Source organism: Amblyraja radiata, chromosome 46 (assembly GCF_010909765.2).
Source record: "Amblyraja radiata isolate CabotCenter1 chromosome 46, sAmbRad1.1.pri, whole genome shotgun sequence".
In the NCBI taxonomy this organism is placed as follows: Eukaryota; Metazoa; Chordata; class Chondrichthyes; order Rajiformes; family Rajidae; genus Amblyraja; species Amblyraja radiata.
In genome coordinates, this window is record NC_046001.1 from 8,192,090 (window position 1) to 8,219,391 (window position 27,302).

General features: G+C 42.4%; 2 protein-coding genes across 5 annotated transcripts in view; both read left to right on the forward strand.

Annotated features, from left to right (window-relative positions):
• The window catches only part of pan2 (poly(A) specific ribonuclease subunit PAN2), a 65,232-nt gene extending 62,871 nt beyond the window's left edge, over nt 1-2,361 (forward strand). The window contains exon 27 of the mRNA XM_033015529.1: nt 2,241-2,361. Within this exon, the coding sequence (XP_032871420.1) occupies nt 2,241-2,260 (20 nt within the window). The 3' untranslated portion in view covers nt 2,261-2,361. The remainder of the gene's footprint in view (nt 1-2,240) is intronic.
• On the forward strand, nt 2,313-27,302 carry LOC116968733 (SAP domain containing ribonucleoprotein). Of its 4 annotated transcripts, none has more exons than XM_033015533.1 (11): nt 2,313-2,417; nt 3,611-3,710; nt 5,380-5,426; nt 8,050-8,120; nt 9,478-9,529; nt 11,699-11,772; nt 13,079-13,104; nt 13,594-13,619; nt 14,358-14,426; nt 24,297-24,380; nt 25,607-27,302. In XM_033015533.1, exons 1-11 carry the CDS (start codon nt 2,379-2,381, stop codon nt 25,646-25,648), a joined length of 630 nt encoding a protein of 209 aa, XP_032871424.1. In that variant the 5' UTR covers nt 2,313-2,378; the 3' UTR covers nt 25,649-27,302. The 4 variants fall into 4 exon arrangements, with proteins under 4 accessions (XP_032871424.1, XP_032871423.1, XP_032871426.1 ...); XM_033015532.1 differs by having other exon boundaries at nt 9,478-9,541; nt 25,607-26,007; XM_033015535.1 differs by lacking the exon at nt 14,358-14,426.

Here is a 27,302-nt window from a genome sequence, read left to right on the forward strand (position 1 = left end):
TTATTGTGTTCAATAACTGACATCAATTTAATATCATTCGTTATTTGTGGGTCCGCTGTGTGAAAATTGGCTGCCCATTTTTCTACATTTTAAAAATATACATTTGCAGGAGCCTTTGGAGATTATGCTTCCTTGGAGTGGGACTTTTACCTGAAGCCTGCATGCACTGCTTTCTTTATCTGTTGATGAGCATAAATGCCTAAAACATCAATCAACTAGAATAAGATTAACAAAATATGCCCCAATTTTTGAAGATGTCTGATCAATAAATACCAGCTCATGAGTAAACTGGGACATCTGAGGCATTATGACAATCTTTCAAAGCAGACGGACATTGGAAAGACTGCAATACTGCAAATGCTTGCCTTCATTGATCGGGGCAATGAATATAAGAGCAGAAGGTACACAAAAAAGCTGGAGAAATTCAGCGGGTGCAGCAGCATCTATGGAGCGAAGGAAATAGGCAACGTTTCGGGCCGAAACATCAGTCTGAAGAAGGGTTTCGGCCCAAAACGTTGGCTATTTCCTTCGCTCCATAGATGCTGCTGCACCCGCTGAGTTTCTCCAACTTTTTTGTGTACCTTTGATTTTCCAGCATCTGCAGTTCCTTCTTAAACAATATAAGAGCAGAGTTTTGGATGACCTCACCTTTATGGTGGGTTGAACAAGGGTAATCCCAGAACATTAGGTCACTTACATTAAAGATTGATGTCACTGTCAAATATCCTTTCTGCAGCCAGTGGTCAGCTTTGGCGATAGCACTGTGTTCATCTGTACAGCCATGTTGTGATCTAGGTTTCCCCTCTTTGGTTTTTGAATTTGATACGTTGTTGTATTTTAAGATTCTTTCAGTTTAGCCAGACAGTTTATTAAATTATTGCCTTGTGAATAGATAAGACCTTGTCTTTCATCAATATATTATGCCCTATTATTGTTCTCACCTTTGTAAGTATTTTTGTGGAAAGAGTCTCTGCCTCCATTATCCTGTCACGTAGTGAATTCCAAATTCTCACCACTCACTGAACAAAACTATTTCTTCTCATTTTAAATCTATGCTCCCCAGTATCTGAACTGTTTGATAAGGGATTTTTTTCCTCTGTTTACCCCGTCCAGGGCACTTATAAATTTATACACTTCAAGTAAATCTCTCATCGATCCAAAAAAATAATCAATCCCTAGTACCTTTTCCCTGGTGACATAACTTCAGTGCTTTTTGCCTTGGTAATATTGTTATACCTCTTCTCTGCACTCTAGTGCTATCAGATCCTCCCTTTATCCTTTATCTGTGCATTGTTGTGGTCTTGATCGTAATCATGTATAGTCATTTCTTTGACTGGATAGTAAGCAAACAAGCTTATCACTGTAACTTGGTACACGTGACAATAATAAACTAAACAGTAACGTGATAACCAAAACTGGACTCTAACTGTGGTCTCACTTGTTATAGTTGTAACAAAAAACTCCCTGCTCCAGTGCTCTATGCCTGAGGTTTTTTTTAATGCAAGTATTCCATACACCTTCTTAACCACTATTTCCTTGTCCTGCTAGGTTCAGGCCAAGGTTCACCTTTGTGTTTGACTGCTTGCCATTTACCACTCATTAAAACAAAGCAGTATGAGGTGAACAGTGCACAGTGAATGAGCTACAGACTTCTGGACCAGTGATCCAGAGACAAGAATATGAATCGCACAATGGCAAATTTAAATGCAAATAAGTGACTGTGAAACTACCAGATTGTCATCAAATGTGTAGGAAGGAACCGCAGATGCTGGTTTACACTGAAGGTTTACACTGGGTTTACACCTGGTTTACACCGAAGAAACCGTCAGGCTGAAGAAGGGTCTCGACCCGAAACGTCACCCATTCCTTCTTTCCAGAGATGCTGCCTGTCCCACTGAGTTACTCCAACATTATGTGTCATCAAAGTCTGGTTCATTTATATCCTTCGGGTCAGGAAATCTGTCATCCTTACCCAGCTGGCCTGCATGTGACAACTGGTTGACTCTTGGTTTAGGACAATTAAATGCTGTTAGTTAGAAACAATAAAAGTTAGAAAAAGAAAATCAGGGTGAAAGGACAATTTGTAGTGAAAGGACAATTTGTAAGGATTGTTGTTTTTTTGTTACTAAAAGATTGTTGGCACCTCGCTAGGACTGTGTGGATTTTTACATTTTATTTTCAATATTGATAAAAGCGTTTTAAATTTACCTCCATTAGTTTCTATATTAATTTTACTTCAGGGCGCCATAGCAACGGATGACCAAGTTGTCGTCGCTATCTTACGGGGACCAATGGCGCGGCGTCTTGTTGATCGTGACTAACGCGGTCCAGGATTGGACAGGTGGCGAGCGGCGGTGGGAGGAGAAGAGTTTGGCAAGATGGCGGACAGGACGGGGGTAGACATTAGCAAATTGAAGGTACAGGGAGCTGAAACCCAGGCGAGGTTCAGGGGAATCTTTGGGGACAGGATAAGCCGAGGTTCGCGAGTCAGGGAATGCATTCAGAAGACGAAGCAGCCGCTAGGCTTCATCTTTTACTTGCTTGTCCTCCCGGAGACGCTACCCGGGCGGGGGGGGGGGGAGGCTGTTTGCCGCGGTCGATTCCCACCCCTTCCCCCTCTCCCCGCAACTGTCGCTCTGAGGATGGGGGTATTTTTCTGTTTCAAAGCCACCCACCATTACTGCCTCCCGCCCCAACGCTTTAAGCGGCATAAACGTCGTGATGAGGAGCAACACATGGCTCCCACACGGCCTAGTGGATTAATGAACCGTCGGAACCAGGGTCGAGTACACGCCTGTATCCTCATGGGTTACAAGTCGTATCACATGGGATGTAATTCCTGAAGGCGTGGATGGATAAGTTTTTTTTGTTTTTTTTTCAGAAACAAAATCTGAATCACGTCGAGATATAGTGTTTAAGTTACTGGAGCTGCATCCAGACACCTGGAACATTGATCCCGTGACATGAATTCATCCCACCGTAGCGGCTGGGAGATTTAAATTCAAGTAATTCAATAAATCTGGAATAACCATTCAGTATCAATAATCAGAAAGCTATCTAATTGCCTTGTGGGAGGAGGAGGAGGAGGAGGGGGGGGGACATAATAATGGCCTGTAGTAAGAAAAATCGTATTTCTTACCCATTCTAGGTTATTATGTGATGGCAGACCCAGTAATCTGACTTGTAACAGCCACCTAAATTTGGAAGCAATTCGGGCTGTATAATAAACGTCACAATTTTTTTAAATTGTGGGGGGTGGCAGGAGCAGGGGAAATGTGCATGGTACAAATAACTGATTGATCCTCAGATTGTGAGGAGCAACGCTGATACAGTTTTGAATAGAGGAAAGTATTTTAAATTATTAAAGGCTGTAACGAGGTGAGTAACAAATGCTGTCTCCTTCAATTGAGGAGTTGAAGGTTCATCAATTTTAAACTTCTGGTAGAAAAATTAACCTCTTCAGAGTTTGAAAATAAAGTAGTTGAGACAAACTATTGTATAATGAGGGCATAGGATTATTTTTTTTGATACAAGGGTATGTGGAAACAGTAGGATGACTGGATGAATCTAAGCCTCCACAATTCCAACCTTTGTTTTCACTTTATTTTAGTTGACTGAACTGAGACAAGAATGTGTTTCGAGAGGACTAGATTCTAAAGGAAACAAACAGGATCTCGTCCAGAGACTGCAGGCTTACCTGGAAGAACATGGTAACATTTAAATTACTATTTATACTACATATACCCCACGTTATAAAGCTTGTTCAACATTCCTAATTTAATCTAGTATGTACTTATGTCAGATTGTGAATTATTTCTCGTTAACCAGACATTGAACTTGCAAACAACGTCCATTGAGTTGTTAAGTGTAATCTAAATTAATTCTAAATTATACACTTTTTGATCGCTATAAAAGGTGACAGCATTAGCAGTAGTTGATCAAACTGCTCAATCTGTACCCTTCCAAGTTATACTATCATATGATTTCTTCCTGTCACTAATTTATGTTTGAAAACTCATGATTTCATGGTTTTGCCTTCAGTGTAATTTTGTTCCAGTTTCTTTAAGCATATGCTTACTGATGTATTAAAAAAAATCTCTTTAAATGTAGCCCATGTATCTAATTATCCTTTCCACAATGTTCTCAAGTCAGATTCTCTGATGAACATTTGGTGCTATATATTGTGTAAGTTGTTTTTTTAAGGATTGCTTGGGTAATGAGTACACAGTGGGAAACAAGCAAATTCATGATTTTTAAGTCAAGAATGATTAGAAATGGACTTTAAGGTTTTTAAGTTAATGAAATCAAAGTTTATGGCATCCCTTGTCTTAATCAGATGCTTTGACAGGATGGGATGTTTTGCATGTATTTGTTAAAGTGAGCCAAATGGTTACCTTATTTTTATTTGCGTCATGCATTGTATGTTGTCACGGACTTTGGATGCAATTGCAGTTCTTGCAGCTCATCCCTGTTCAAAGTCACTATTTTAGTTGTGCGGTGGAAGAGTGTGTATTTTCTCTTCAATCTGTTCAAAAGACCTAGTTGAAACCATAGTCTTCTCCATGTGGAGTTCTACTGCATTTTTTCATTATGGCCTAGACAATTATATGTGAGTTTTATATGTTGAAATAAAAAGAATGTTAAAATGATGGTCACTATCCTTTAACATGCATTTAATTGCAATGTGGTTTAAAACAATAATTAAATTGATATTTATATCGTTTGTGGCTTCTGTACTGAGTCAGCTGATGTTGGCCATATAAATAGTTGGATATTCGAACAAAACTTAAAAATAACGGAAAAGCTCACCACTTCAGACAGACTGCACATGGAGAGCAGGGAAAAGTTACATTATGAGCGCACATGTCTGTTTTGTGCTTCTGGGTTAAAGTAGTAAATTAGCATTAATTTTGCATGCACCAGGCTGTGATGCCCCTTTTTGGCTGAATAATTCAATAAAACACCAATACAATAGATTATTATCAAGAAAAGTAGGTAAGCAAGCAGATCTGGTTAACGATTACAAATCTTGAATCCATCTAGAAAATATTTCTGTCGTATGCTTTAACAGTGATGTGCAATATATGTCGTATTGGTTACAGTGTATGAGCTTAATGTCATCACACAGCAAATGCAGCATATAAGGGGAGGGGGCTGAAGATATTTTGTTGTGAAGTATGTGTGCTCTTTAACCCTAATTCTAGGGAAAGCTCTTTATTTTATGCTGTGCTTCCTTTTAAACTACAATATTCTAATACTTTCTAGAGCTTGACCTTCAATAGAGTGACTGAATATGTAGGTAATTAACTGTTAAATCTAGTTCTTCTGTGAGATCCAACTAGTAATGGTCCTGTTTAAATATGCTACTTTCTGTTGCAGCTGAGGAAGAAGTGAATGAAGAAGATGTTCTAGCTGAAGATACAGAGGTAGATATCATCTCAGTGTATCGTTGCTCACCGGAATGTTGTGGCATCAACGTTAAAACACTTAGTTAAAGCTATCTTTGTCTAGTTCTACATATGGCAATTCACATCTGGGGTTCTGTGTGACTCTTTTTACTGATGGTACTGGGTTTGTGGAGATGAGCAAGTCAACTTGTCTGCAGTCATGACCTATTGGGTCTGTTTTATGTTTCTTAAATAGAATATCATTGAAACAATATTCTTGGGCCTTAAGGGAGATGCCAAGAAAGCCTTGGGCTGGGGTGCAATGAGAGCAATCTCGGGCTAAGGGATTGAACTCGGCTGCAGAGTAATTTCTTCACCCAGCGTTGGGAATCTTTAAGTTCTTCACCCATGAGATTTGAATGCTCAATCGTTAAGTGTGTTTGAGGAATAAAAACGCTACTTTGAGTTGACCTCTCTCCTGCCACTATTCATGGAGAACAGTCAAAATGTTGGAAATTCTGGAGATGTGATGGAGCATGTGACTGTTTACATTTTTGCATTATGAGATTTGGCATTGGAGGCAACATCGTGTTGGGTGATAGGCTGAGATTTATGGGTTTGTATACGTTATTCAAAAAGGTTCATCAAACTTATTGACTATTAAATCTCTGGGGAAAATTAGATAACAGTATCTAAATCCTTGGCTGAGTGTTGAGAATGTGTGTTGCCTTGAAATTACCAAGTTTAACATATCGCTTTGCACTGTATTCTTGATTAGAGTCACACATCGTAGAAACAGACCCTTTGGACAACTTGCCCCAGCTGACCAACATGCACCATCTACACTAGTCCCACCTATCCGTATTTGGCCCATATCCCTCTAAGCCATTCCTATTCATGTATCTGTCCAAATGTATTTTAAATCGTGTTATACTATGTGCCTCAACTACTTCACTCTTTGTGTGGAAAAAGTTGCCCCTCAGTTTCCTAATAAATCTTTCCCTCTCACTGTAAACTGATGTCACCTGGTACTTGATTCCCCTACTCTTGGTAAAAGACTCTGTGCATTCACCCTATTTATTCCTCTCATGATCTTGTACACCTTTTTAAGGCAGAGCGAGAGAGAGAGGTAGATAGTATGGGTGTCAGGGGTTATAGGGAGAAGGCAGGAGCATGGGGTTAGGAGGGAGAGAGAGGTCAGCCATGATTGAATGGTGGAGTTGGCTTGATGGGCCGAATGGCCCAATTCTGCTATCACTTGTAACACCTCTATAAGATCACCTCTCATCCTCCTGCCCTCTTAAGTAGTACAGTCCTAGTGTGTTCAACCTCTCCCTATAGTTCAGGCCCTCGAGTCCTGGCAACATCCTTGTAAACCTACTAGCCACTATTTCCTGCTTAACAATGTCCGTCATATAGCAGGGTGACCAAAACTGAACACTTATTCCAAATGTGGCCTAACGTCTTGTACAACTTTAACATAACATCCCAACTTCTATACTCAGTCAGATTAGTTAGAAGAATTTATGCTTTAAAATAGGGCATTTTCATAGCTGATCAAAATCTCAGTCTTGTATAACAGGAAAAATGCCTTTAAGAAAATAAAAGCAAGCTCCAGTTATTTGGTTATTTAGCAAAGTTATGGAATATGGGATATTGGTGTGAGTGCTGAGCAGTTTTAGTGCATCATATTCTGGGAAGGATGTGGCAATTGAAGGAGTGCAGCAAATATTCATGAACACTGCAGAATACGGGGATATTTGGAAGAAGAACAGTTTAAATTTGATATGTTTTAATGAGCTGAATGAGTTTTATAGTTAACTAGACCAAGTGCAGACCCGTTGGGTCTGTTCCCGCAACGCGCGGTTGCAAGGGAGGGGGGGGCGGCCTGACGTCATGGCGCAACGGGCGTATGCGTCGAGAAGCTGCGTACGCCCTCAATGCGCCGACAGGCCGTTGACGCACGGGATTTTCAGAGAGTGCAAGACAGCGAGGAATTCTAAAAGCAGCGGGGGGAGCAGGTGATCTTTGGCTTCGGCTAGCGTGACAGAGCCGGGCCGGGGGGGGGGGGGGAGGAAGTATAATCGCTAGCGAAATGGGAAAAATGTCGGCGTTTTTGGAGGAGAGCTGGGCGGCAGCAGCCGTTATGGTCGCTGGCCAGCGGGAGGCGAATAAATTAGTTAGTTAGTGAGTGGGGGGGGGGGTTTATTAAAAATGTGTACAGAAAAATGACTAAATTTATTGAGTGGATGAGCGAATGTAAAAGTGAAATAGCTAGCGAAATGGTAAAAAATCTCTGCATGTTAGCGTCTGGTTTTGGTGGAGTAACGAATCAATGGCCAAAAAATATATACGCACACACGTATATAGATATTTAGAGATATTTGTCTATCAAAGATGATTATGTGGAATAAATACACTACTTTGAGTTGACCTCTCTCTTGCCACTATTCATGGAGAACAGTCAAAATATTGGAAATTCTGGAGATGTGATGGAGCATGATGTCTCTGCATCTCTCATGTTAGCCACTGGAAAACAGTATGCATTGACATTTTTACCCTGAACTCCTATGTTTCAGCAAAGACTAAAGTGTTTGTTGTTTTAATTGTAGAGTATAAATACTTATTTCTTGAAAACATTGATGTTCTTCACTTCACACAGGAAGAGGAACAGCAGCAGAAAGCTGAGCCAGAAGTTGAAGGTCAAACTGTTGCTGCCAAGGAACCAGAAGAGTAAATATTACTAATTTCAGTTTTGCATTATTTTGCTGTGTAACTTGCCATCTATATACAGAGAGTTGGAATTGTGCTGATAAACTACACATTCTGCTCACATTTTTGATACAATTTCTTAGGAAAAATTATGTTTTCTGATTTGACCTGCCCAGTGTTGATTTGCAGTTCTGGCTATTGAGTACCTCTTTGCAAAAGCAGCTAGCTAGTCTTGTTGGAAATCAAACGTGCACTTGTGCTAGCACTGAATGTAATGGGAAGATATTGTTCATAACTTAAATATTTTCAATGCAAGGTGGAAATAATCTTATTGGCTATGGTTGGGTGTTGAATATTTGATGTTTCAAGTTTTACTGCTAAATTAGGCTTATCAAAATTGTTTTGTCGTTCAGCCTACAATCAATCTTAATTCTGCTCTAAGATGCTACTTTAAGATTAATGAGGAGTGTGCTACATATATTGTCCTCAACATTGCTCTTTATAGGTTGATTAACCTGTACATTAGATGCACAATCTTTTCCCCAAAGTAGGGTTAATCAAGAGCCAGATGATATGGGTTAAAGGTGAGAGGGAAAAGAATAGGCGCTTGAGGGGCAATTTTATTCTCGCAGATGGTGGTGGGTATATGGAATGAGCTACCAGAGGAGATGTTTGAGGCAGGTGCTAGAGACAACATTTAAAATACATTTGGACAGGTACTTGGGTAAGAAAGGAGGGATATGGACCAAACGCATGCATTTGAGACTAGTGTAGATGGTGCAACTTGGTCGGCATGGACATGTTTGGTGAAAGGGCCTGTTTCCATGCTGTATGATCCTAAAGATCACTAGTGATGTCTCAGAGGGAGAACAAGGAGGGAAGAGACGGAGACTAAGACTTTGCCTCCATCACAGTGAGGATGTGCTTGGTGAACTCACTGTGGTGGATGTTTAATTTGTGTTTATTGTATGTTTTGTTTTTATTGGTTCTGTGTATGACTGTAGGTAACATAATTTTGTTCAGACGGAAAGGTCTGAATGACAATAAAGGAATCTAATTCTAATTTTCTGGTTGTCCACCTCATACTCTATGACCTACTGTGTAGCAATAATTTTGGAATGGTGATCCAGCGTGGATTTCAAACTGGGTCATTTGAATGTGAATCATTGTCCAATTCCTAGAACTCTTGCCTTGATGAATGAGTGACATTTTTGGGTCTGGTGCAAGATTTTTTGCAAATTATAATCTACCACTTTTTCTTAATTTAAAAACGGTCTCTTTTTGGGTGGGGAAGGGGGAGAAGGAGGAGGGTTATTGCTATTTAAAATGAATATCAGATGTTTTTGATTTCCCTATTCTAAAAGTGTTTATTTTTCAGATCTGCAGCAAAGAAGTTGGTTAAAATAGTGGGACCAATGACAGAGAGCGAGGTGAGTATCAAGGTACTTTTGCAAATTTCCCTGACTTTGTGTTTTACTTGCACTAATAATCATTTTTACGACTGCATGTCTTGTAGATATTTGGTAACCACAATTAAATGTTTAATCTAACAATATAACTAATCCTAGTATCCATTTATTATTTGAACATACTTTTCACTCTTTTGTACCTCTAATAACTGGGGTTGCTGGCACAGTCTCCACCACTTGCAGCTGGTGTGTTCATGTGAGTGTGATTTGCCTATTACATGATGACTTGTATAACCCGTATGTGGGTTGTGTTTGTGATGCAATAGGTTGAGGTACATTGCTGATGAGTCGCAACAGAAGGTTTTCAGCATAACTTTCGCACAGCTGCAGCATGCCCATGGCCTTACCAGTGCTCTTTGTGGTATGTGCAGGACCCATCCACCCGCATTCCTTTTGTTCACTGATATTTCTGAATTTGAATACAAAAAAACACTGAAAAGTACATACTAAGAGTGTATTGGGGGGGCATAACTCTGGTTGCCAACAGTTTAATAACATTGTTGAGCTCTGGACAAAGGCAGAAAAGTATAGCAGTGCTGACTCCAGTGGACTCCTGCAGCATCTAAAAGGAGCACTAAACGCAGGCGAGTGGCTGTGGTAGCAGATACAACAGTGTTAATATCTGGACAGTGTAACCAGTTAGTTAAGAGTGAAAGTGTGGACAAGGGCTGCAGGTAAGTGTGACAAATCTAGACACTGGCAGAAGATTATAAGTGCTAAATTCTGCACAATGGCAACACTAAATTCTAGTCAATTTAGTGGCAGATTATGGCATCATTAAATTCTATAACCATAGTAGCATTAAAGTCTCTGCACTTGTTGCAATTAACCTCGGCACAGGTAAGAGACTACTACAGCTGAACATTAGACAACTGCAGTACATTATAGCAGTATTAATCTCTGTACATTGGCTGCTTATAATGACGCTAAACTGGGCAGTGGTGGCGGCAGAACGAAACAATGCTAAACGTGGCAGTGGCAGAATGAAATGCTAAACTAGACACTGGCGGCTCTGACAAAAATGGCACTAAACTGAGCAGCAAGCAGCAATTTATAATGGCACAAAACTGGGTAGTAGCGGCTCAGCAAAATGGTCAACAGTAGCTCGGAACAAAATGGCGCTAAACATTGCATTGGCAGTGCTTTATAACGGCACTAAACTGGACATTGGCGGAGGTTTATAATGGCACTAGCAGCTCCGAATTAAATAGCGCTAAATTGGGCAGTGGCGGCTCAGAGCAAAATGATGCTAAACTGGCTAGTGGCGGCTCAGAATGAAATGGCGCTACATTGGGCAGTGGTGGCACCGGTCTATAATTACACTAAAATGTGGCAGTAAATTGGACAATGCGCTAAATTTGTTGGTTGTATTGTGGCAGATTATAGCAATGCTAAAGTCTTATGAGCAAGTGACCACTATCATAACTGTACTAAACTCTGAATGGACGCAGCAGGTAAATATGCTAATTCCTGGTCATTGGCATTAAATTATAATGGCGCTAAACATCATTCTCCCTGTGGCATTGGCTGATTTTGAACTTTTGAGGTTTTAGTTGCATTATTTGAAACCAAATGCAAAGAATTCGTAAGTTTGTCAATTTCCTGTGAACTAGGTTGCAGGTAGGCGAGTACAATTGTTTCTACCCAAAGTAAAATGGAGCATTTAAGGTGCTATAACCATCAGTGTTGAATGAGGTTTGGTCAATATAAATTACTGTCTGATAAGTGGCGATTGTTCCAGGTGAGTATCTGTATACCATCATCAGAGGCCTTCCCTCAAGCATATTTAAATATAATAATGGGTGATATTGGAGTTTGATATTGGATACTCTCTTGGGTACAGTAGTTCGGTAAGTAGTTGGGAAGTCTTGGATTGAAGCTTGTGTCTGGTTTTTAAGTGCCATTGTGTAACTCGATTGTGACCCTTGGGTGATCTCAACTTGGAGGGAAAATGACAGCAACAATGGCAATTGTTTTGGCCTAATCTTGACTACTTATTTTGTTTAAAATTACATTTGTACTCCATACACTTGGAGTTACTGTATTGTATAATTATATTACCCCCATAATTTCTTTTTTTTGCTCTCAAAGAACTTGATGTTATTTAATCTTTTTCTTCTCTACATACAGAGGCTAAAGAAAAGAGCAGAGCGCTTCAATGTGCCAGGGACAGCTGAGAGTAAGAAAGCTGCTCGCGCTGCACGGTAATAACTATTGCATAAAATTAAGATTTGCAAATACATTCCAACCTTAAGACTGAAGTGTTGATCTTGTGTTGGGGAATAAAAAAAATAAACTTTCAATCATATTGGCAGTGGAACTGTTGTCATATGTTGTGCATATGTAACCAATACAGAGAGCACCATGCAAGGGTGATGTGAGCAATTATATAGATATTGTCTCGTTCATTGGTGAGCAGCAATGGTAAACATACCTGCTTACTTGAATATCTATTTTCACATTTACTTGTATCCACTATCGTCCTTAACTCCAGTTCTTCATTCTCCAGTTTTCATAGATAATTAGTCTGTAACATAAATAGAAGTGTAAATGAATATGATATTTAGGCAATATGCCATTTAAAATTTATTAGAAGAGGCTAAGAATTAATATAGTTAACACAGAGAATATCACTTGGACAGCATTTGGGGCTGAAGCTTAAGAAAATGAGAATGTATACCAGGAAAGAGGTATTTCAGCTACAAGGTTAGATTGGAGAAGCTGTTGTTCTAGAAGCAGTGACGGTCAAGGGATTTAAGCAGTGTACAAAACTGTTTAGATGGTGTAAGTAGAGGGAGAGTGTACTCATTAGTAGTTGCTCCAAGGATCAGGACACACGATTTTAAACTTTGGGCAAAAGGGTCAATGAGTGGGGTGGAAACATTTTAATGCAGAATGGTTATGCTGTAGAACTCGCCACATGTTCGGGTCCTGATTTGTGTAGCAAGATACAGTGAAAAACTCTTGTATACCATCCCAGCAGGTCATTTTGTACATGAGCGCAACAGGCAGTGCAAAAGAGATAATCAACAACGTGCAGAATCTGGTGTGACAGCCACAGAGAAAATACAGATAAAGGGGGGAAAAGCGCAAGGGCCACATCGCAATAGATTTGAAGATCATGAGTTTGTCCCTAGTACGAGAGATATGTTCAATAGTGTAACGACGGCGAAGCTGTTCCCTGCTGTCATCGACATAGAATAGTCAATCTGGGCTATAAAAATGGAACTGGATAGGAAAAGGCAGAAATATTTTCAGAGCTTTGGGGAAGGAACTGGGGAATAAGATCAATGACCTTGCTCTGCATGAATTGCTGCCTCCTGTACTGTTTTAATTCTAATTTGTCCAAACCATTCCAACTATTTGAATTAAAATACTGTCCAGCAGATGGCAGCATTGATGCAGCAATCTGCTGTGTTTTTCCCCCAAATGGCCTTTTGGAGCAAGCTGATTCTAACAGTACCTTTTTCTATTCTGCGAATCTAACCATTTTCTTTATTTCTACAACAGATTTGGGCTACCTATTGCAACAAAAGGTAAGTACAAAATCACTGTGTTCCCAAAATTGTAGATGCTATTAAACTTAGAATTTACCTGAGAAAGAAAACCAAGAGCAGCAACATCATCCAACCTGCCCCAAACTTAGTAAACTTGGTGTCAGTGTATTTAAAATAGCAATGTCAGTGACTGGTGGAGGAGAAATAACTAATATGTATAATACACATTTTTCCCGTCTCAATATATCCAACAAAAGAGATTATTTGTATCAAGATTTAAAAAAAAATCTTTCTGTTGGACGTGCATTAAATTGTTTTTCTTGCTGTTGCAATTTAAATTATAATATCCCACGTTATTCCAGCATACTTAATCTATGCAATGCAGTACTTAGTGTCAGTGCTACACAAGGCCATGAAAGACATGACCATACAGTAATCTAGTCAATGTTTGAGCATGTCTTTACTGTTCTCGTGCCTTAAAATGTTGTCCAAGCTGATGTGTAAAAATGGGTAATTTTTCTTTTTCAGGTACTGCTGGAAGTACTAAACCTGTGGTGAGTTTATGAATATGCTTCCCATCAGTCCTGTATCTCATTTGTTCTGCATCAGCATTTTTGAGTAATTGATCTATTCCCTCCAAACTTTGTGCTCCTATGGAATCAAATATGGTAACAAATAAATTGTTTTTGGTTTTAAAGTCTTTTGATTTGCTGGAACTAAAGTTGGAAAGAAGATTGTCCAGTGTTTAAAATGGCTTCCATTTGGAATAGCTTGCAACCTGTGGTCTAAAGGTGGAGTCCATCATATGCAACAATGCTCTAACCTGAATTGACCTTTATGAGTATATGAATTTACATGTATTTGTAAAAGCACATTATTTACAGTCATATGAATTCCAATATCTATTTCAAATTGATCTTAAAGGCCTCTCTGGTTTTTCATCCTTGTTTCATCTCCTGCATTTAATATTTTCCAATCAATATCTCTTGATCTCAAATGTTGTGTGTGTTCCTTTGCAATCCATTGTAAGATCATCCACATTCAAGGCACAGATTAACCATTGTTTTTCATCTCCATGCTTCAATGTCTGACTTATGAATATCAATTTTTTTAATTGTCCCACGATTTGTGACCATACACTTTATTAACCCTCCTTTTAAAGGTGCATGTTAGTGTATTATAGGTGGTGAAAGCAGGCGTTATTCTGACCATATTGGGAGGGAGAAGTACAATTTAGCTAGACTGCAATACATCAAACTTAAGTATTCTGAGAGATGACTCTTAATTTTCAGATCAGTGCAGAAAAATTGAGAGAGAGGGCTGAAAGATTTGGTATGAATGTTTCGTCACTCTCAATAAAGGTAGGTGCCACCTCTCAATTTAAGATGCAAATTGGGTTTTTTTAGTTGGAACTTATTTTCATGCGAGGGCTGGGAAATGGTTGAGTTGCAATTGTTTTAAACAGATAGGCTTAATTTCCAAATTTTGTTCGCTTTTCCTCCTTTTCATATTGCTTTGTTATGAAACTAAGGAGGGGATGGGCCCCTTCAGTCACTGAGAAGAAGGCAACTTTAAAACATTACTTGCAAAGAAATGGCACACCTCAGCAGGATGTAAATTCCATTTATTATTTTAATGGAATTTGCGCACATTGATTATGAAGAATTGCAGTGGAGGTTCTGGCTAATAGACTTTTGATTACATGAGACCTTTGATTACATGTGTTTGTCTTGATGAGCTTTGAAATAATTTTGAATGTGTTCGCTACAGATAAGTGTTCTTGGGTCATGGGACACACTTATGAAATCATTCTTGGATATTGATGTTATTTGTGTTACTGAAACCATTCATTATATAATGTATTGTTAAAGCTTTATAAACCTAATGAGAGAATAAATGAGTAGTGGACCTTTGTTTTATAATGCTGTTGCAGTGCAAAACAGGAACTGAATTTGTCAATCCCCTCTGTTCCATTTAATAATTGGAGGCGTGTTGACTCCTACGTCCAATTACTCGTTGCTAACCTGAGTCTTGTTCTATTGGAATCTAATTAACGTTTACAACTGTTGCTGATGCACCTTACAGTTACAATATTTGTTTGAAGCTTTCCAGTGACCAAAATATATAAATAATACCTCAGAAAATATATATTGCACCTAATGTGCATTTTGCAAAGTGCTGGTTGTGGTATTGCTAGTTGAGTGCAATGAGTAATGTTGATTTGATGCATGGCAGAAAGGAGGGGATGGACAAATCTGGCTTGTAGGTTGGAAGTCACCTGTCTTTGCCAGACTGACTAATTGTTTAACACCTACTGTCTTTTTTCCAACCAAGTTTAAAAGTTTAATTACCATAAGGTGTTTGAAATTTTGTCCCCATTTAGACTCCTTGCAGCATGTTGTGAGATAATGACCCACTTGCTTTATACTGAAACCACACTTCTCTGCATTAAATATCCACGTTGCCATTACTTTTGAAACTACACATATTTCAGCCATCATTCCATTTCGTGCATGCAGTGAATGTAAACTTTTATTATGCAGCACACTTCAATGGGCTCCATCTGTCACCTGCGGTTTTTGCTGCCTTGAGTCCGCAAACAATTTGGCTTTGTGTTAAGAGTACTGCTTGTGCGAGCCACTTAAGGCAACAATATGTTCTTTCTACCCCCTCCTGAGCTCTTGTGGCGCCCTCCGTCAAACCACGCTAGTTGGTGTAATGAGTGTTGACAGCAGGATGAACACCACTGGCAGCTACAAAAATTGTAGCCCAGTGAAGTTGTCATTGTCATTGGCCGTTTGCTGTGCGAAGGGACTGATTGTGATTGACGTGTGCACCGTCTCTTTGTCTGTCCACAGCACTGTATCGATCTGCTTCATCCCACTCCATAACACAGTGGTAACAGCTTACAATGCAAACTTGAGGGGCCAGGGATTGAAATATCTAAGCCAATGAACAAAACCTGCCCATCAAAGCTAGGTGTGTGTGTACAGTCCTGCTTTCCCTCCGGCCTTTTAAATTCCTCCTCAAGACTAATTTTGAAATGAAAAAGATCCTTTCCTCATGGAACTGTCACATTTTTCTTAATGTCTTCCTGTGATACCCTGAGGTGTCAGCCTCCATGAGATGCTGAACACGTTAAAAATACATTTGTGTAGTTTCGAAAGTGATCGGTAAACTCTGGCAATCCAGTAATATTAAAATGTTCTCTTTATTTGTCTGCATCCAAGGTGCATTCTCCAAAAAAACAATTCTAGTATTTGAATGTGGAGAAAATGGACTTCAACGGCAAGAGAGGCTGACTGTGATTTTGTTTTCTCTCCTTCCTCTTATGACTTTTTAAGTTTTATTTTTCACTCAATTGCTTTGTTCTGTTTTTATTTACACTGCAAATTGAATCCAAGTGCTTCTCTCAAGATGTACTAAAATATACTTTGGAGTTATTTTGAGACTTGTAATTTCCGAATGTTCCTTATGTTAGTCAGATGTTCAAATTATTTGTTTTAAATGTCATTTTCTTGGTGTTTAAAGACTAATTTGCAATGTTGAGTTGACTACTTGCGTCAGGGCAATTTGAATGTAGAAAGAAGGAACTGCAGATACTGGTTTACAATAAAAGAAAGTCCTGGAGTAACTCAGCGGGACAGGCACCATCTCTGGAGAACATGGAATAGGTACAAAGTGCTGGAGTAACTCAGTGGGTCAGGCAGGATCTCCGGAGAACATGGATGGGTGATATTTTGGGTCAGGACCCCTCTTCAGACTTTTTTTTATTTTTATAGTAGGGTTGGAGAGAATTTCTTCTAATTTGTCCTGCTGCCGTGATCCATATTCCCACCTTCAGAGCATTGTTGTCGTTGCGTGCAACTTGATAAGGATTTGCTTTAAGCAAGTTATTTTTGATGGGGGATGCTAGTGAATTAAATTGAGGTTACTTTATAATTTAAAAAATCTATATTACTAAATCTCTGTTCTTGACCGGTTTTGGCCCCCTCCTCTCTTCCCCCCCCCCCCCCCCCCCCCCCCTCCTCTTCCCCTCCCCCCCCCCCCCCCCCCCCCCCCCCCCTCTCCCCCCCCCCCCCCCCCCCTCACTCCCCCCCCCCCCCCCTCCCTCCCCCCTCCTCTCTTCCCCCTCCTCTCTTCCCCCTCCTCTCTTCCCCCTCCTCTCTTCCCCCTCCTCTCCCCCCCTCCTCTCCCCCCCCCCCCCTCTCCCCCCCTCTCTCCCCCCCTCCTCTCCCCCCCTCCTCTCTTCCCCCTCCTCTCTTCCCCCTCCTCTCTTCCCCCCCTCCTCTCTTCCCCCCCTCCTCTCTTCCCCCCTCCTCTCTCCCCCCCCTCCTCTCTCCCCCCCTCCTCTCTTCCCCCCTCCTCTCCCCCCCCTCCTCTCCCCCCCCTCCTCTCTCCCCCCCCCTCCTCTCTCTCTCCTCTCCTCTCTCCCCTCCTCTCTCCCCTCCTCCCCCTCTATCTCTCTCCCCTCCTCTCTCCCCTCCTCTCCCCCTCCTCTCATCCCCCCCCTCCTCTCTCCCCCTCCTCTCTCCCCCCCTCCTCTCTCCCCCCCTCCTCTCTTCCCCCCCCCTCCTCTCTTCCCCCCCCCTCCTCTCTTCCCCCCCCTCCTCTCTCCCCCCCCCTCCTCTCTCCCCCCCCCCTCCTCTCTCCCCCCCCTCCTCTCTTCCCACCCCCCCCCTCCTCTCTTCCCCCCCCCCTCCTCTCTTCCCGCCCCCTCCTCTCTCCCCCCCCTCCTCTTTCCCCCCCCCCCTCCTCTTCCCCCCCCCCTCCTCTTTCCCCCCCCCTCCTCTTTCCCCCCCCCTCCTCTTTCCCCCCCCCCTCCTCTTTCCCCCCCCCCCTCCTCTTCCCCCCCCCCTCCTCTTCCCCCCCCCCTTCCTCTTCCCCCCCCCCTCCTCTTCCCCCCCTCCTCTTCCCCCCCCCCCTCCTCTTCCCCCCCCCTCCTCTTCCCCCCCCCCCACCCTCCTCTTCCCCCCCCTTCCTCTTCCCCCCCCTTCCTCTTCCCCCCCCTTCCTCTTCCCCCCCCTTCCTCGTCCCCCCCCCTCCTCTCTCCCCCCTCCTCTCTTCCCCCCTCCTCTCTTCCCCCCCTCCTCTCTTCCCCCCCTCCTCTCTTCCCCCCCTCCTCTCTTCCCCCCCTCCTCTCTTCCCCCCTCCTCTCTTCCCCCCTCCTCTCTTCCCCCCTCTCCTCTCTCTCTGCCCCCCCCCTCCTCTCTCTCTGCCCCCCCCTCCTCTCTCTCTGCCCCCCCCTCCTCTCTCTCTGCCCCCCCCCCCTCCTCTCTCTCTGCCCCCCCCCCTCCTCTCTCTCTGCCCCCCCCTCCTCTCTCTCTGCCCCCCCCCCTCCTCTCTCTCTGCCCCCCCCCCCTCCTCTCTCTCTGCCCCCCCCCCTCCTCTCTCTCTGCCCCCCCCCCTCCTCTCTCTCTGCCCCCCCCCCCTCCTCTCTCTCTGCCCCCCCCCCCCTCCTCTCTCTCTGCCCCTCCCCCCTCCTCTCTCTCTGCCCCTCCCCTCCTCTCTCTCTGCCCCCCCTCCTCTCTCTCTGCCCCCCCCTCCTCTCTCTCTGCCCCCCCCCCCTCCTCTCTCTCTGCCCCCCCCTCCTCTCTCTCTGCCCCCCCCCCCCTCCTCTCTCTCTGCCCCCCCCCCCCCCTCCTCTCTCTCTGCCCCCCCCCTCCTCTCTAGATGTGACTGCAAGTTGGGGGCTATGCGTCAGTAGATAGGGTGGTTATGGGGTAAAAGGAGCAAATTACTAATATTAATATAATATCAAGGGGGGGGGGATAGTTAGTGTGTGTGATGCTGCATGCCGCCCCCCCAACCGCACGTTGGGGGAACAGACCCAACGTGTCTGCACTTGGTCTAGTATATATAGATATAGATATAGATATAGATATATATGTGGCAATGTAAACTTATTTTCTTGCACTTGCTTCCATCAATGCAACTTACACTGAGAAACTAATGGCTAATGGCCCATGTAACACAGAGGGCCATTGGAGATATATATATATATATATCTCCAATGGCCCTCTGTGTTACATGGGCCATTAGCCATTAGTTTCTCAGTGTAAGTTGCATTGATGGAAGCAAGTGCAAGAAAATAAGTTTACATTGCCACAAAGTAAATTATTTATCACCAGTGCGGTTCAACCAACATCATGCATACAGTGCGAAAGAATTTATTTGGTGTAAAAACTTTGCTCCTGTTTGAGAAGCTGCTTTTCAAATTCAGTTGTTTGGACTTTTTTGTAAATAACAACTTTACACCACTTTGTGCAATGGCAACTCCAGCTTTAATGTAGCTAAAGCTGATCTGTTCTCCTGTCAAACTTCTTGTCATCTGATGTTGTATAAACATTTGAAGTTTCAAAAGGGAAAGAGATTACGTTGAATCCTCCTGTACTAGTTGTCTTGTCTGGGGAAACGAGAGTTTCCTGGACAAGACCTACAGTGAGATTGTCACACCAAGGATACAGGAAGAGTGAAGGTGGGTGCCTGTAAGAAAGAGCAGTAAACGTGGATTGTAGAAGTTGGCTGTACCTACTGAAAACAGGTATGCCCTCTTGGGAGTGGATGACACTAGATTGATTCCAATCCTGGTGCCAAGGCTCATCGGGGAAGAGTGACGTCGGGCAGAGCCATAGTGGTGGGAGACTCCATCGTCAGAGGTGCTGACAGGAGATTCTGCGGCAACAAGCGAGACTCCAGGATGTTGTGTTGCCTCCCTGGTGCCAGGGTCCAGGACGTCTCGGAGCGGCTGCACGGCATCCTCAAGAGTGAGGGGGAGCAGCCGGAGGTTGTTGTGCATGTTGGCACAAATTATATAAGTCGGAAGAGGAAGGAGGTTCTGCAACAAGAATTTACGGAATTGGTAGAAGACTGAAATGCAGGACCTGCAGGGTAGTGATCTCAGGATTGCTTCCAGTACCTCGTGCTAGTGAAGGTAAGATTAGGAAGATAGGGGAAATCAATATGTGGCTGAGGAGTTGGGGCAGGGATTCAGATTTATGGATCATTGGGATCTCTTCTGGGACAGGGGTGACCTGTATAAAAGGGACGGGTTGCACCTAAACTGGAGGGGGACCAACATCCTGGAGGGGAGGTTTGCGAATGCTACACGGGAGGGTTTAAACTAGATTGGCAGGGGGGTGGGATGTCATGCAGGACAGAGGCACGTGAGAGGCTAGAAGTTTGTATGGAGGGTGGTGTGGGAAAGGTTAGTGGACAGAATAGGCACGTGAAACGCGGAGAGCGAGGAAGGAGGGTTGGTTTACACTGCACGGATTTTAATGCAAGGGGCCTGACGGGCAAGGCAGATGAGCTTAGGGCATGGACAGGTACGAGTGACTGGGACATTGTAGCCATGACTGAAACCTGGTTAAGGGAGGGGCAGGACTGGCAGCTGAATGTTCTGGGGTACAGGAGCTTCAGGAGAGACAGGGCGAGGGGAAAACAGGAGGGGGGGGTGGGGTTGCATTGTTGGTTAAGGAGGATGTCACGGTTGTGTTCAGAGGTGACATTACGGACGGTTCGTCTAGTGAGGCTCATTATATGGGAGGAGCTGAGGAACAAAAAAGGGATGATCACTTTGTTGGGGGTGTATTACAGACCCCTGAATAGTCAACTGGAATTAGAAGAACAAATGTGCCGGGAGATTGCAGACAGCTGCAGGTCAAATAAGGTTGTTGTAGTGGGGGATTTTAACTTTCCCAATATAGACTGTGAAAATCATAGTGTGAAGGGTTCAGATGGGGTGCAATTCTTCAAAGGTGTTCAGGAGAGTTTTCTTAAGCAGTATGTGGAGGCCCCCACACGTGAGAGGGCAACACTGGATCTAGTATTGGGAAATTGGGAAGGGCAAGTTAATGAAGTGTGTGTGTGGAGGAGTCTTTCGGAACCAGTGACCACAGTTCAATTAGGTTTAAAATAGTTATGGATAGAGACGGAGAGGGTCCACGTGTTCAGTAAGGCGTTCGACAAGGTTCCGCATGGTCGGCTGCTCTGGAAGGTTAGATCGCATGGGATCCAAAGAGAGATGGCTGAATGGATAGCAAATTGGCTCCATGGAAGGAAGCAGAGAGTAATGGTGGAAGGTTGCTTCTCAGACTGGATGGCTGTGACTAGTGGTGTGTCTCGGGGTTCGGTGCTGGGCCAGTTACTGTTTGTCATCTACATCAACGATTTGGATGAGAACATACAGGGCCAGATTAACAAGTTGTGAACGATTGCAGCAGGATCTGGATCGATTGGCCAGGTGGGCGGAGGAATGGTTGATGGAATTTAATACAGAGAAGTGTGAGGTGTTGCATTTTGGGAAGTCGAACAAGGGCAGGACCGACACAGTAAATGGCAGGCCTCTGGGTAGTGTTGTAGAGCAGAGGGATCTAGGAGTACAGGTGCATGGTTCCTTGAAGGTCGAGTCACAGGTAGATAAGGTGGTCAAAAAGGCTTTTGGCACTTTGGCCTTCATCAGTCAGAGTATTGAGTATAGAAGTTGGGAGGTCATGTGGCAGTTGTATAAGACGTTGGTGAGACCGCATTTCGAATATTGTGTTCAGTTCTGGGCACCATGTTACAGGAAAGATATTGTCAAACTTGAAAGGGGTCAGAAAAGATTTACAAGGATGTTGCCAGGACTAGAGGGTGTGAGCTATTGGGAGAGGTTGAGTAGGCTGGGTCTCTATTCCATGGAGCACAGGAGGATAAGGGGTGACCTTTTGGAGGTGTATAAGATCATGAGAGGAATAGATTGGGTAAATGCACAGAGTCTTTTGCCTGGAGTAGGGGAATCGAGGACCAGAGGTCATAGGTTCAAGGTGAAAGGTTCTTGGTTTCTTGGTCCTCCAAAATATTCCAAATGGAATTTAAACTGGAGGTGGTACCTCATGGTGGTACCCCATCTCCCCCCTCCCCCACACCTCACACAAGGGAAAAAATTTAATAGGAATCTGAGCGGTATCTTTTTCACACATGGGACAAGGGTGTATGGAACAAGCTGCCAGAGGAGGTAGTTGAGGCTGGGACTATAGAAACATAGAAATTAGGTGCAGGAGTAGGCCATTCGGCCCTTCGAGCCTGCACCGCCATTCAATATGATCATGGCTGATCATCCAACTCAGTATCCCGTACCTGCCTTCTCTCCATACCCTCTGATCCCCTGGAGAGAAGGCAGGTACGGGATACTGAGTTGGATGATCAGCCAATCCCATTGTTTAAGAAACAGTTAGACAGGTACATGGATAGGACAGGTTTGGAGGGATATGGACCAAGCGCAGGCAGGTGGGAAGTGTAGCTGGGACATTGTTGGCCGGTATGGGCGAGTTGGGCCAAAGGGCCTGTTTCCATACTGTATCACTCTATGACTCTATTATGGGGTTTTCAATTTTTCAAATTTGTCCAGCACCGTTGGGAAAAAAATGTTTAGATTTTAATTTAGTTTAGAGATACAGCATGGAAACAGGCCCTTCGGCTCACCGGGTCCGCGCCGACCAGCGATCCCCGCAAATTAACACTATCCTACACACACTGGGGACAATTTTTACATTCACCAAGCCAATTAACTTACAAACCTGTACGTATTTGGAGTGTGGGAGGAACCCGAAGATCTCGGAGAAAACCCACGCAGGTGACGGGGAGAACGTACAAACTCCGTACAGACAGCTCGTAGTCTCGTAGTCAGGATCGAACCTGGGTCTCCGGCGCTGCATTTGCTGTATGGCAACAATTCTGCCGCTGCGCCACCTTACGAAATAGTACACAGCAATACCTCGCATTTATGTAGTGCCTTTAGCATCAAGGACTTGAGTGGCATAATGTGCTACCAGGACAAATGACCAAAGCTTGGTCAGAGGTGAGTTTAAGGAGCTAAAGGAGAGATTGAGGGAACAGTATTCTGAGTTGTATGGAAAGAATAGATAAGGATAATTCATTAGATGTCAGTTATCTACATTTCCAGAAGGTATTTAGTAAGGTGCTGCACACACTCGGAGAAAATATAGAGTTAGGAGGTGAGTGGTAGAATAGCTAGTTATTGGGCATCGACATTAAACAGTGGGGTAAGGTGGAAAGGTACAACAAGGATCAGTGCTGGAACTTTGTTTGCGGTTTGTAACTATTTGGACTTGGAATCAAAAACATACATCTTGGATGCAATCGCAGGGTGGACACAAATCTGGGGGAAATTGGGGAACAATTATGCCAGGAACCAAAGACACAAACTCTGTCCTTCCCACTTACTGAATTGGAGAAAATTGCTGTTTCTGCAGAGCCAAATGTCAGGTAAGCATTATGACATCCGAGAGAAGCTCGAGAGCAACACTGCCAATAAGCGCTTGAAATGCAGCCTGTAGACCTGAGGAGAAAAGGGTACTGAGAACAGTCTGTTTTGTTCCCCCTGGTTCCAACTTAATGTGTTGCTTTTGAATTGAAAATCTACTTTTCAGGGGTCTGATTCTAATCCAAGAAGTCGGCCTATCACATTGTACTGTTGTTTGTTGGTATCGTCAACACTAAATCATTTGTCATCAGTAAGAGCCTCTTGTTTGTCTTTCAAATTGCTACATACCCAAGACATGGCTATTCTGTACTTGAGTCCCTTTAATAGGGCAGAATCTCACTTGATACCAACAGATTGTCCTGCTTAATTCAGCATAGCATACTTCACCATTTTGAAGCTGCTTTGTGTTGCACTGATGAGTGATGTTTGCAAAACAGTGAAAGCTGGGAGGCTGAATTTCAGGGTCTTTTTTACTTGCGTGCATCAAAAGAGGTGTATTACCAATAAACTAGAGCATTTAGAGTCTTGTAGCCATTTAATAAGGGATATTCTGAAAGTTTGATATCCAATTATATGTTTTCTATTTCTAGCTGATTGAGACATGACTACATGAATTCTTAATGCAGTGGTGTATTATCTGCCCCACCAATGTCATTATGCTTTACTTGGGTTTAACTGAAGAATTACTTTACATTAACCCTTTGCTGTCCTGGAGGCACAGGAAACATTGAAACTTGTGCAATACATTAGCTGTTATGAATCTTTTTTGACCTATTCATTTCAAATTTTTAATGATTTTTGGCCGCAGTACAATCCCAGTCCTCTGGTTTTACTCCAGTGTCAATTCTTCAGTACTAATGTCTGCCTTGTATTATGTTGCATTGTGCAGGCCTGTTGAGCTGAATATTTCTGCCCTCGAACAATTTTGATCACAATCTTTAATGTGTATTTGTTTTTCTTGTAGACTGAAGATGACGAGAAGATGAAGAAGAGGAAGGAGCGATTTGGAATTGTGACCAGTTCAGGAGGAGGTGGAGATGATGTGGAGGTAATCAAACTAGTACAATTATCTAACACTTTGGAAACCCACCAGCTCTGCCCTTTAAATTTGTTCATAATCAGTTGCATAAATTAACCTTTGGCTGTTAGTTTTAGTACTTTGAAATCTATGAAGTGATTAAATAATGTAATATGATTATAACTGACAAAGTCTTGATTTAATTATTTTAAATCAAAGATGAATAGACTTTTGTCAGTGCAGGGTTCAATAGGCGATGGGACCATGGGTGGGTGGAATTCAGATATAGATCAGCTGTGGCACCATGGAATGCAAGAACTGTCTCAATGGGCTCCTCTCATTTGTATATTCTGCTCAGTTTATTGTCATGTACACCAAGGTGCAATTCAATTCCTTCTTCACATGAAGCTCGCAGTGTGGACTAATTGGATTTAATTGCATTCCAGTTAAGCGGCTGTTGGTATAGCATTAAATATGCTATAGAAACCTTCCACAGGCTGTGCATAATTTATTCCATCTGGAAGAGAATGATGGTGGATATGAGGGTCCTGATCACCCATTGATCCATGAGTTGTCATAGTGGTATAACCATCATAGTAGTTAGATCATTAGAGTTGATCTAATGAACAGGCTGTTCCCAGGTAATGAATGGGTCCCCTTTGTACAGGCATCTGTAAGTCGAGTTTTATCTGTAAATACATAGAACTCGCTTGATATGATAACTGTATTACCACAGCATTGTAATGAATGGTATCAAAACATAAGATTGGTAAGAAAGAACAATTACTATCAGTTGAGAGAAAGATGAGTGTAGTTTTGCCATCTGTAGGGAGGAATGTCAGACTTTTGAATTTATATTACGGGAGCTTGATCGTATGTAGGCATGCCACTTAGCTGGGCATTAGTAACCAGGAAACTGCCGGTAATAAGAAAATTATCGTAATTGTAAATCACCCCTTCTGTTATCAAGCTTCTGAACGATCCTTCCATAAGCTAGGGTACTGTCCAATTCGCCTCTACCCCATTGTTGACATTGGACTTTGTCTCTGGAACTGAGATGTGCTACAATGCTGAGAACTATATTCTACACTCTGTATCTTCCACTTTGCTCCACCTAATGCTCTTGAGTTTGACTTGTTTGCACGTATGTATAGTATTATCTTATCTGATTGGATAGCATGCAAACAAAGCTTTTCACTCTACTTTGTACACGTGACAATAATAAACCTAAACCTTTCCATTCCTTTTTTCCCCAGGCAAAGAAGAGGAAAAGAGCAGAACGTTTTGGGATTGTCTGATAACACCTTGCTTTTTTTTTTACCAAGAATATTTTAAATGTGTATCAAGTAGATTTTTTTTAGGATACTTTTTAAACTGAAAATGTGCTTTATTTCCCTATTGTGTATCAGTTTGCAGTAATGGTGTTTGCAAGATGTCCGGAATTAGATGACTTATTTAATTACAACTGCTAGATTGTACAATTGCCTCGAGGAATAAGATGCTGCAATGGCATGGACTGCGCATCACTGTTGCAGCCAAGAGATAATCTTAGTGGAGCTTTGTGCAGGTACTGTACAACTGAGTGAAATTTGTTAATTAAAGAGGTTGCTTTTGTTTAAAAACAGTGCAAGCTGGAAAAAAAATTCTGATTTGTAAATGAAAGTGCACGTGATTTATTTGTCATGATACTATTGCCGCACCATGTTTTTAAACATTTAAGCGAATTAAAACCCTGATAGGGGAGGGGGGGGGGGTGAATAAGATTGTGGGAACTTCTTCAATATGTACTCTGCCAGACACATGATGGAAGCAGTTCTAGAAATAAGGCTACTTGGAGAAGATGCACCATACAACCTATTCCTCAGCCCGGTGTGGAATATTTCAATTCTATTGAACGCAAAGGGGTAGTAGATATGTGATTTTGTTTTATATATATATAGAGAGAGAGAGAGAGACAGATGGCGGTTAATATTTTCTGATATTTGAGTGTTGGCATCAGATGAAATGGGTTTAGAGATGTTGGTTACCATTGTATACATCAACTGCCATCCATCTGATTTGTTTCCTAATTTATACTGCATACCACATGACTCGGTCATTATTCATTCTCTTTCCAACCCAAAGGTGGTGAAAACCTGATGACCAGGGTAACTTAGTTTAAGACACAAGTTGTACCAAGATTGTGCACAGGTATTTGTCTGATCATTGTACACTCCCTGCTAGCTATGTTTTTTTAAATAGAAATAACTGAAGTAATTGAGACTACAAGCTTGTGTGTGCAATCAAGAAATGAAGTTAATTTGTGTCTCATTTGCTTCATTGTTGGCTTTACTTTGATCATGGCAACCAGCAGCAAGTACTTTTTTTTCCAATTTTTAATGGTGGGATTTTTGTTTAATGTTCCACTGAGTTTTGTTTATTTTGCTAAATAGCAAAAGGGACTAATGACAGGTTAGCTGGTCCATGGGGAATTGGATAGTAAAATAGCATTGGGTGATATCCAGTGTGTCGTGTACAGACATGAAATAACCTGCTAAATCCTGTTGTGCAGCATTTTCTTTTTGAAATTCAGGTGGCCCAAAGCATTTTAGTCTGCAACCACCTAACTATCCATTAAGAAAAACGTGACATTCCATTCCCTCATTTCTTTCCAACTCTGTCTTCTAACAGGCCTTGATTTACTAGAACAATAAAATATTTGATCAGAATGGGTGGTATGTGATATAAACCTGGTGACTTGTTTCCTACAGACTGGCAGGTAGTGTGATGTGATGTAAAACTCCTTGTCTAAGCACCATTTCACTACTTGATAAATTTGCAATTTTCATGTTAGATGTATCCACACACGTGAATAGTTTGAATTGTAATTGGTTTAAAGCTTGTTTCCTCATTTGAAGAAAAAACACCCTCCAGTCCCCCAATAAAGTCAACATTTCAAGTTGCTGGACTACA

Coding starts and splice junctions, on each gene's coding strand:
- LOC116968733 (XM_033015532.1), top strand. CDS start 2,379: ATGGCGGACAGGACGGGGGTAGACATTAGCAAATTGAAG. Junction 2,418..3,610: donor TAGACATTAGCAAATTGAAG/GTACAGGGAGCT, acceptor ACTTTATTTTAG/TTGACTGAACTGAGACAAGA. Junction 5,427..8,049: donor TTCTAGCTGAAGATACAGAG/GTAGATATCATC, acceptor CACTTCACACAG/GAAGAGGAACAGCAGCAGAA.